The 10,638-nt window shown below is 55.2% G+C and overlaps 1 protein-coding gene across 1 annotated transcript; it reads right to left on the reverse strand.

The window, feature by feature from the left end:
- Positions 1-4,214: 4,214 nt before the first annotated feature.
- Positions 4,215-9,792, reverse strand: EDN2 (endothelin 2). Its single transcript, XM_066372131.1, has 5 exons — positions 9,649-9,792; positions 9,146-9,302; positions 7,567-7,689; positions 6,487-6,585; positions 4,215-4,922 (listed from the first exon to the last, which is right to left on the reverse strand). Exons 1-5 carry the CDS (start codon positions 9,710-9,712, stop codon positions 4,829-4,831), a joined length of 537 nt encoding a protein of 178 aa, XP_066228228.1. The 5' UTR covers positions 9,713-9,792; the 3' UTR covers positions 4,215-4,828.
- Positions 9,793-10,638: the final 846 nt, after the last annotated feature.

The raw sequence follows: 10,638 nt of genomic DNA on the forward strand, positions 1-10,638 counted from the left end.
TAACCACCTTCGCTGGCTCCCCATCACTCAAGTTCAAATTCTTGGCATCAGATGCAGTTCCCAGCCTGGTCCCTGCCCATCAGACCAGCTTTCTCTCTCCGATTCTTACGTACTCTAGAGCTAGACATGCCTCTCACTCTTCCCCCAGCTGTGATGCCCTTTCCCCCATCTAACATGTGCAAACCCTCCCCCCTCCCGCCCCCACCAACTGGAAAGGCAACCCATAACATATTCCACCTCCTGTTCCTTTATTTCACCCTTGTCTATCTTTCCTGCCAGCCGGTGGGACCCCTGAGGGAAGCAAGTGTGGTTTGATTCAAAGACACGAAGCATTGATGGAGGGTACCGGGTAATATTCCCCTGGAAGACATTGTCTGAGGCTGAACTGGGGGTGACAGCTGCTGTGGATCTCCCTGCCTGCAGCCCCTCCCCCCACACCAGTGCTCAGGCTTGACCTGGTGCTCAGGAGGGCACTGCCCTCTCCTTCTTTTATTCTCTGAAAGGGGCAGAGAATAGCTCCCTTCCCCACAAAACCTTCACCTGGGCTGTTCCCTTTGCCTGGAATACTTGTTCACCTTCCTTCTCTTGACTCCCTCAAGCTTGGACTAGATGTCACCTCCTTCAGGAAGCCACCCTGGGCTCCTACACCCCAGAAGCTCTATCAGAGGGTGATTGTACCCTATCAGAGAGACAGAACAGCTTAAAAGTTTAGACCCCACCTCAGCCACATACTGGCTGTGTTAACCCTTTATTATCTCTTCTCTAAAATGGGAACAATAATGATTGAACCTGCTGCATAAAGTTGCAGTGAGAAACCAAAAATTCACATGCAGAAAGCGTTTAGTGGCCCTGGCCTGTGGCTCAGTGGATAGAGCATGGCCCGGCATATGGAGGTCTCACGTTCAATTCCTGGTCAGGGCACACAGGAGAAGCAACCATCTGCATCTCTCTCCCTACCTGCCCCCCTTCTTCCTCTCTTCCCCTCCCACAGCCAGTGACTCGATTGGTTTGAACATGGCTCTGGGAACTGAGGATAGCTTGGTTGGTCCGAGGGTTGGCCCCAGACAGGGGTAGTCAGATCCCAGTTGGGGCACATGTGAGAGTCTGTCTCTCTATCTCCCTTCCTCTCATTTAAAAAAAAAAAAGGCATCTAGTGAGTGCTCCCTAAATGTTAGGTATTATTTTAATCTAAATATTTAACAGTGTTTTCTTGAAGGATTCTCCTCTTGACCTGTGAGGGCAGGGGCTGTGTCTGTCTTGTGCAAGAATCTCCAGAGAGATAATTACTCACAATTGTTGAATGAATGAATGGTCACATTCCAATGATTTATTGTCCCGATAGGCAAATGACCTTTCAGATATGAAATTTCATCAACCTAGCCTTTGTTTTTAATGAGAGAGAGAGAGAGAAAGAGAGAGAGAGAGAGAGAGAAGCTAATTCCTTGGGGTTCTTCCTGAGTGAAGGGTTGGAGGCAGAGGCAGCAGGGAGTGCAAGGGCCCAGCGCAGCCGGGATAGGTCCTGGGCCTGGCAACCCTACTGAACGCCCCTCAGCTTCCGCTTCCATCTCTGCATGTAATCCGAATGAATCTGGCTCATTCTGTGCCCCCTTCTGGCTTGTATTTGCCTGGTGTTCCCATCAAAAGGAACACAAATTTGACTCAGAACACCTTAATAAATCTGTTAAGTTTGTATGGGAAAGGCAGGAAAAGGGGAGACGTTGTCCAACAAAATCCAGACAGACTTCCTGAAACGTGGACACCTTTCTTTGCAGGGTTCCATCCCATTTAGCAACAGCTTCTCACACATTTTCTTCTGCTTCTTCTAAACTCGACGCACCTTCCCCACAGGTCCAGGCTGCAGCTACCTGCGACGTGGTCTAGAAGCACGCACAAACTTTGGGTTTACATGTCCCAAACTCAGGCCCGCAAACTCCTCGTCCTGTGGGGGAGAGGTATGACCGAAGGAAGGCCAGAGTGGGGCTCCCTAGGGTGCAGGGCCCAGCAGGGGTCCCCATTTCCAGGGAACTGCAGTCACCTTGCCTTTACCTGCTTCCTGAGTCTGCTCTCCTCCCTTGAATCATCTCTGTTACTTAATCATTTGGGTCGCTGATCTCTGAACTCTGGCCAGGGCCACCGGGGCTGGTGCCAAGGACGGTGAATGCCTGCTTCCCTGGGCCTCTGCCACACCCTCCACCAGGACCTTGTTATTCCTCTGCCAGGCTTCCATTGCACCTGCCGCCCTGGGATTAGGATTGCCCCACTCAGCTGCCTGCCTGGCCACTGGCTGTCATTTCTAGCTTCCAGGGGAGGAGGGCAGGGTCATTTTGAATGGGCGGCTGGGCTGCCAGGCAGTGAAGAATCCCTGGCATCGGGCTCGGCTGAGATTTGAGAGGTGTGCTCTGGCTCTGCGCTGCGGTAGGAAGTGACTGGGCTGGCCCGCGACACCAGCCCTCCCTCTCCAGGACGCACCGTGAACCCCAAGGGCTGGTCGTGAACTTGTTTCCCTGCCTCCTGGTCCCCTAGTCACTCCCGCCCTGTGCAGCCCTCTGGTGACATACTTCCAAAGCCCAGCTCTGACCAGCTCCCCTGTGCTCTCAGTCCTTTCGTGTTTCCCACAGCCACAGCAGAACGTCCTCGAGGCCTCTCTGGCTTCTCTCCTGCTGTGTACCCCAACCATGCTCCTGACACAGGGGGTCCTCTGTGGGGTACCCTTTGTCACTCCCACTGCCATGCCTTCACCCTGCCTGTTCCCTCTGTCTGGACTTCCCTCCCCATTTCCTCTCTGTTTATTTCAGTCTTACTCATCTTTCAAGACCGTGGGGGTAGCCTTTGTCTGGGAGTCTTTCTCCGACCACCCGCCCCCACCCCAGCCAGCCCCGCTCTCTCTCCCCTCGGGTCCTCTAGCTCTGTGCCCCTCCCAGGGACTAAACAATGGCCACCCAGGCCTGACAAGCAGCCTCTGCCTTTTATCAGGCTTAGGGCTGAGCCCAGCACCAGAATTTATCTGTTTAGTGTTCACACCGGTCCTGCAAAGTAGGGGACTATTGCTTTCCAATTTTATAGGTTAAAAAACAAAATAAAAAACTGAGGCTCAGAAAGGGAAGGATTTGTTCAAGGTAACATGCAGTGGTGAGCCACAAATTCAACCAATAAGCAGTTATTAAATGCACACATTCCTATGTAGTATAGACTCTGAGATCAATCCTGATGCCTCTACTTACGTGGTGTGTGACCTTAGGCAAGTCCGTTGCCTTCTCTACGCATCAGTTTCCTCATTTATAAAGCAGGAATTATAGAAGTACCTATGCCATAGTGCTGTGGTGGGGATGAAACGAGTTACTCTGGGTAAAGTGTCAGCATACAGTAGGAGTTCAGGAAGTGCCAACACGTTATTCTTCTACTAGGAGGTCAGGGGTGGCTTCATGGACAAAGAATGATTAGAGCATGTGTAAATGATTATTTTTCAATTGCTGGCTCAGGCCCCAACCTGCCACTTCTAGGAAAGGGAACGGCCTGCTTGCAGGGGGATTTGGTAGACATGCAGGCTGTGGGTCCAGGCAGTTGAGAGCAGGGATAGCCCTAGTTGTCAATTGTCCCTGGACTCAGGTGGGCTGCTTCTGAGGCCTTGGTGGGATTGGCCAGCCTAGTCCTAGAGCCCTGAGCTTCTTTAGTTAGAGGAGTGTTGAACCACCTCTAGCAGGTCTCCACCCAAGGCCAGGGCCAGGCTGTGGCTCCACCACAGCCCCCATCACAGCCCCCATCACTGGCGATGAGACCACACACAGCCTTGGAATCCATCTGGCCACAGCTCTTGCTGGGTAGATTTGCTCTGGGCCTCCCAGCAGCCCCTGGTGGCACAGAGCAGCTGGAGGGGAAGTGGGCCTTGGCTCCTTCCAAACTTGCTCTTGAGAAAAGCCTGCCCATTGGTTACTGTCTAAGGGCAACATAGGTCTAGGAATCCCTGAATGTCAAAGCTACAAATGGCTGTCCAGGCACACGATAGGCAGAAGCCCAGAGAGGGTGGGCTAGCAGCCACAGAGGCCCAGCAAAGGCATGAGGATGAAACTCAGGGCTCTGGCGACCTGCCCCAGGCCCTTACCTCCACCCTCCTGTGTCTCCCGAACTTCCAAGCAGCTCCTTTCCAAGAGTTGCCTCCCATCCCTGCCTTAGCCAAGACTAAATACCAGAGTACCATTTTACTGTTTATTAAAAACACAAGTTTGTAGACAAATAATTGAGAGTTTAAAAAAATACATAACAATAAATAATTGGAATTCTCAAAGTTCTTAGAGCAAATAAGTTATATACAGACAGGTGGAGGAGACAGGCCTTTCTCACCAGAAGTGTCCCGGGGGTGTGTGTAAGGGTACAAGGACTCTGGGGAAGGAGAGCTGGAGGGGACAGACCGACGAAGGCGTCCGGGACACCAGCCAGTGGGTAGACCTGTCAGGCCTTCAGGGCTGGCTTAGGTGTGAGAGTCCATCACTGTGTGTCACTCCTGGTTTGTAGTCAACAGAGAGGACGCCTCTCAGAACACGGCCTCCAAGTGAGGGCTCTCCCCACACAGTTCTCTTCAGCAGGGATGTGGGACCAGAGCCAGGCAGGCGGCTGTACTGCAGCCTTGGAGCTGAAGACTGTCCTCGGCAGTGTGAGGCCTCAGCGCCGCCTTGAGGAGGCCCCCTCCCTAGGGTGAGGAGGCCAGAGCTTGTGCCGATGCCAGCGGGTGGGTTTCCTGGTCCAGGAAACGGGCGGAGTCTCCCTGCCCTGGGATGCCCCCTTCTCCCGTCTCCAACAGGCTTCCTTCCCAGAGCTTCCCCAGCTCCCAACACTATCTCTCCTTCCGTCCGGAGTGTGCCGTGCTGGTCTCCCTCGCCGCCTCCTGCCGTCGCCTAGCCAAGCGGATCTTAGCCGAAGAAATGTCCCTGGAATCAAGAAGGGTCAATTGAGCATGTCAGGTAAGAGAGACTTCCCAAGAGTTCCCTGTGAGAGGCGAAGGTAATAGGGGCTGCTCCCCTTAATCATGGGTACCCTGGGTCAGGAGGTGGCCCCACTGACCCTGAAAACAAGATCTGCTCATCAGTGATAGGTCAGACCAGGCCTAGAAGCTTCTTTGCCCACAGGGCCTTGGACAAAGCTGATGTTCAACATCAAATGCTGCCAGAGTGACCGGACCGCCAAGAACAGGCTAGTGTTGATTTCCCGGGAACCTGCCTTCCTGCTTTCACACCTTTGCTCACGCTGTTTCTTCCAGGTTGTTCACCTTCCTCTCACCTAAACTCCACCTACGACAAGTCCCTTTTTTCAAGTCCTAGCTTAAGGTGGTCCAACCCAGACAAATATGAGTCCTAACTGCCCTCTGAACCTGGCTGAGACTGGCGGGGACTTGTGTCATCCGGATGGCTATGTCCTGGCTCAAAGCATGGTCGCTTGGCAGCTAGAAGGCTGCCTTCAGTTCCAGTTATGGGAACTTGGGCAAGTGTTTCAAGCCCTCTGAGCCCCTTTCTGGGTCTGTAAGATAAATACAGCCCTGAACTGCTGTGACGAGTACAGGCTGGCTAAGCAAGCTCTCTGCCCACTCTGAGAGGCCATGCACTTGCAAAGTCTTACCTTGAGGGTTTTTTTTTTATTCTAAGACAGTTCTTAAGTATATGCTGGGTCCTTCCTGTCTCACCATCTGGCCTCTTCTCCTATGTTCCAGCCTCCGCACAAAGATGAGAACCCCTGAGTCGGCCCCGAGGAGCCATCGGGAACAGTGATAGGAACGGCTAACACCTCCAGAGCTGCCAGGGGGCCAGGCCCTACATCATATGTCAAACCATCTGACCCCACCACAACCCCATGAGATGGGTAGCATTGTTGTCCCCGTTTCAGAATAGGAACCTAAAGCACAGAGAAGTTAAGTGACAAGCCCAAGATCACGAAGCTTGTTTGTGGCAGGGCTGGGGTTCAAATCAGGCAGTCCTGGCTCAGACCCTGTCCCTTAGCCTCTCTGCTGCATGGCCAGATGTGGGGTTTCTGTTCTCAAGTCAGTTTGGTTGGACAAACATTCATAGGCACCCCTGGTGTGCTAGACCTTGAGCTGAGCCATGCTGAGGCCACCACAGAGGGATCCAGTCTGGGATGGGGGGTAGGGAGCCAGTTGGGGAGTTGGTGCCTCTGGACCCCAGCAGAGGGGAGATACTCCACTGAGACACAGCTTGAATGAACACCAGTGGTCTTTCCAGAGTCAAGAACCTTCAACCCCTCTAAAAAGTCTACTTCCAGAACTAGTGGTAACAAAGAGCGTAGCGGTTAAAAGCATCGGTTCTGGAGTCTATCAGATATCAGACTGCTGTGTGACCTTGGGAAAGTCCCTTCACCTCTCTGAGCCTCTGTTCTCTTCGCTGCCCAATGGGGCCACAGTCCTGCCTCTGACAGAGAACAAAGGAGAGGTGAGGAAACGTGCAGGGTGTGCAGGAGGCGCTCAGGCAATGGAGGTGCCCGTACCATAGCTGCTGGAGGAGCCCTCCCGCGGCGGTCTGTGTCTTGCCAGCCTGGAACACATCTCCAGGGGACCTCATGCCTGGGACTGCCATGGCTTCAGCCCTGAATGAACAGCATTAGAGCCCAAATGAGGGGCTGCCCAGGGCTCCTAGGCCACCTAGCTGCCCGCCCAGCCCAGACCCCACGCTGCCCCCACCTGCCCTCGGGAACAGATCCATTTCCACCCATGTGCACCTGGCGGCCTTCCTTTCCCAGTGGGGAGAACTGTGCTATTGGGAATGTGTTCTTAGCTCCAGAAATAGGCTGAGTGGCTGGCCTTCTCAGAATCCGGCCACCTGCAGCTGAGTGTGACCCTTTGCAGAAACTGAGGCAGGGGTGAGGCCACAGCTTGAGTCTCAGAAGACTCAAAAGCTTAAGTCTCAGAAGAGGAGTTTTCTCATAAACTATCATGGGATGGAGGCTGGGATGGTGAGGTCAGTTTTTGCTTTCCCCAAATGCTCCAAGTGGGGAAAGGAAAGAACTGGGTTTCCCAGCCTTTTACAGATGGGAAAACTGAGGTCCAAGGAGTTAAGAGAATTTCAAAGGCCCTCAGTGACTCTGTGGTGACCCTGGAATGGTGCTATGGCCTCCCAGTTACAGATGTTACTCCACACTGAGAAAGCTCCAATGTCCTCTGGACCTCAGGTCTGAAGTCAGAGCCCCATGGACTTGGTCAGACAGACCCAGGCTGAAGCCCAGCGCTCCTCTGACTCGCTGTGTGGACTGACAAGACAAGCCCTGTCTTCCTTTTGGGCTGGGATGCCTCAGCTGTTTCCTGGGGAGAATCCCTCCTGCCCAAGAGTGAACCGTGGTGCTCTCAGAAGCCCCCAGAGCTGGGCCGTGGGAGGGACTTGGGGCTGAGTGGGTCCTTGCGGGATGGACACTGTTCATGGATCCAGGGCAGCTTATGGGCCCCTGGGCCCCTGCTCCCCTTCCCTCCATTTGCTCCTTTGTTTCTCTGTTGGTCTCCCAGACACCTTGCTGTCCAGGGCAGGTCCAGGCTGGCAGCCAACCCTGGGCCCTGCGGGCTGGGTGCCCACTTACTGGGGCCTTCGGTGGCAGAAGGTGGCACAGGCAGGGTCTCTGGCACTGGAGCATTCACAGCGCCCTGGCAGAGAGCGGCGCCGGCGTCTTGGCGGGTTTCCCAGGCCGTAAGGAGCTGTCTGTCTGTGGGCAGACAGCCAGCAAGGTAGTGATACAAGGTGGAGAGAGAGAGAGAGAGAGAGAGAAGGAGAGAGGGAGAGGGAGAGGATTAGGTAAATCACTACTATTGGCAAGCAGAGATTGTCCACACTGCACACTGCAATGGCCACAAATGCCAACAGGGTAGGAGCAAAAGGTGACCAGCTCCTGACCTCAAGAAGTCCCATCACAAGCTTCTACCTAGGTGCCAGGTAGGCTGGGACAAGACCCAAGAGACCCTCCCTCCCTCTGAGCCTCTGCCCCGAGCCCAGCCCAGCCCACCCTGGGCGAGTCCCCCAGCCCCACCCCTTCCCGACAGGAACTTGAGTAGATGGAACCAGGCTGTCCCCCTGTTCACAAGGAGGTTCACAGCTTGCCCTGGAGGATGGGGAGGAAATACCTTCTCACAGACGTAAACACACAGGCTCACAGCTAAGCTGACCTCCCTGGTCCCCACTTGCCTAGAAGGGTGACATCTATAGAGCTTCGACTTAAAAATGGTAAGTGTGCGTGTGCGCGCATGCGTACATGTATGTGTACGCGCAGTAGCGTGTGCAATCAGGTGAGCCTAGCCCGGGCGGGCTGAGGGCAGGGCAGGGGCCTGTCGCTGGTTGGACCAGCACCTTTGGGTGGCAGAGCTAATTTTAGCTGGTGTGGTTGGAGTTGTAATGAGTCCAGGTAGACCCGGCAGGCAGGGACTGGCAGGGTTCCCACCCTGAGCAAGTGTTTGGTTGCGGATTAGCTCCACACACGCTTACGTGCCGGGCTTCTCTTGTCTTTTGCAATTTGGGAAAGGGGAAAAAAAAACCAACAAAAAACAAACGCACACAGAAACTTCAACTTGAAGTATGCAGTGGCCTGGAGGCAGTGCTGGTGCAGACAGAGCAGACAGCACAGGCTCCCACCCTGGCTCCATCAGGTGACAAAGGGCAGATTTTTCGTCTGTCATTTGGGGACAATAGCAGTAACTGCCTCAGGGGAGGATGGGGGGGGGGCTTGTGAGATGATCATGCACAAGCCGTGCTTGGCATAGGGCCTGCACAGCCGAAACACGGGTGCTGTCATTAATTGTATTATTCTTGGAAGATTATGCTGAAGCCAGCATGGCAGAGTGGGTGTGAGCTGTGGCATCCACCGGACCTAGGATGGAGTTTCCACTTTTTATTCCTTCCTGTGTGATCTTGCAGAAGGCACCTAACCTCTCTGAGCCTCAGTACCCTGATCTGAAAAATGGAGCCAACACTTTCTTGAGGCTGTTGTGAGAACTCTCACGAGACCGCCCTCTGTATTGCTCAGTAACTGCTAACCGTTGATATTAAGGCAGCGCTCCCACCTGGAAGCCCAGGGAAAGCTGGGTTGTGCCGAGATTCCCCGCACGCCTGGAGCCCCCACCGCTGCCCTCACTCCTAGCTGCCCTGCCTGGATCCCCACGGTAGCTCACCCAGGAGTGTTCACCCAGATGATGTCCAGGTGGCAGAAGTAGACGCACTCCTTGTCGAGCCAGGAGCTGCAGGAGCAACGCCGAGGACGCAGGTGGGAGCCTCGGGCACGGGGCGAGGGCACCGGCTGCTCCTGGGTGGCAGTGGCCTGGCTCTTGCCTGCACGCACAAGAGGAAGAGAGAGGTGGTGAGGTGGGTCAGGACGCCTGGTGCAGCTGGAATAGGGGGACCTGCCAGGCTCCTCCTCTTGCATAATTGAGGAAGTTGGCACGCTCACTGCTCAGGAGCTCTAGACCAGCCCCGGGAAACCTCAGCAGCCCAGGTGGGAAGGGCCAGCAGCTGCCCTGTGCAGCCAGCACCTCTGTACTGGTTGAGCACCCTGCTGCTGCTGCTGGGCTCCCGCCCTATGTGCCCCCAGCTGGCTGGTGGGGCACCGCAGTCCTGTGGGGAGACACCGCTGAATAGTTCCCCGGGCTGCTGCAGCAGGTGAGGCCGGATGGCTCACCTTCGTGCAGGGCCACGAGCAGGGCCAGAGCGATGGAACACCAGGCAGTGGGCACAGCAAGCATAGTGGCGGTGGAGTGCAGGGCTGGACTGGAGCTGGGAGCGTGCCTGCTGCCCGTGTCCTGCTGCCGAGCCCAGCCGATAGCTCATTGCCTCGGTGCTCTGGCCGCTTCTTATAACCACCAGGCACTTCCCCGCCCCTGCCGTTCAGCCTCGCCTCGCTGCACCGGCAGGCGGCGGGCCCAGAGCCAGGGACACCGCCTCCTCCTGGGGCTTCCAGCCCGCCCCAGCTTCCCCGGTGGGGTGGACAGGGGAGGGTGAAAGAGGGAAGGGAAGGCCCAGCTCCTCCCTCTGAGCTTGGATCACCTCCCTGAGTGCCGAGACTCCCCAGCAATCCCCAAGGACTCCTCTCAGTCTCTAGGGACTTCCTCAAATCATCCCCTAAAGCGCCCCAGAGCTCCTCCCCAACTCTCCTTGCAGCTCCCCAGGTCTGGCCCAGAGCTAAGAGTTTGAAAGGGGACCAGGAGCCCTGGCTGGATTGCTCGGTTGATTAGAGCCTCCACCGGATATGCAAAGGTTGTGGGTTTGATTCCCCAGTCTGGGCACATACAGGAACAGATCCATGCTTCTCTCCTTCCCTCCCTCCCTCTCTCTCTAAAATCAATAAACAAATTAAATAATTTTTAAAAAGTGGAGCCTGCTGTCCTGCCTACTGCCAGCCAAGCTGAGGATGCCCCTTCTATGGTGTCTATGGTGTAGGAGGAGAAAGTCCTGGTTATGGCTGTGTGGCCTTGGGCAAGTCAGAGCCCACTCTGGTCTGGCTTCCTCAGTGAAGGACACAGCCTGCCCCTGACCCCTGAATTAGCCTGGAGCTGCCTCATCTCTACCTCACCCAAGAAGTGCCCCTCTCCCCTCCTCCCTTGGGACAGGAGTTCCGGTCCCTTCCAGAACCTTTTCAGCTGTGTAGCCATGGCCAAGGATAGTCCTCCTG

The sequence above is a fragment of the Saccopteryx leptura genome, chromosome 3 (assembly GCF_036850995.1).
Source record: "Saccopteryx leptura isolate mSacLep1 chromosome 3, mSacLep1_pri_phased_curated, whole genome shotgun sequence".
NCBI lineage: Eukaryota > Metazoa > Chordata > Mammalia > Chiroptera > Emballonuridae > Saccopteryx > Saccopteryx leptura.

What these genes read in the sequence shown, in the direction of transcription:
- EDN2 (XM_066372131.1), bottom strand. Translation starts at nt 9,712, where the DNA reads ATGCTTGCTGTGCCCACTGCCTGGTGTTCCATCGCTCTGGCCCTGCTC. An exon ending in ATCTGGGTGAACACTCCTGG is followed by an intron (nt 7,690 to 9,145) that starts GTGAGCTACCGT and finishes GTCTGCCCACAG; the next exon opens with ACAGACAGCTCCTTACGGCC. An exon ending in GGGCTCCTCCAGCAGCTATG is followed by an intron (nt 4,923 to 6,486) that starts GTACGGGCACCT and finishes TCTTGATTCCAG; the next exon opens with GGACATTTCTTCGGCTAAGA.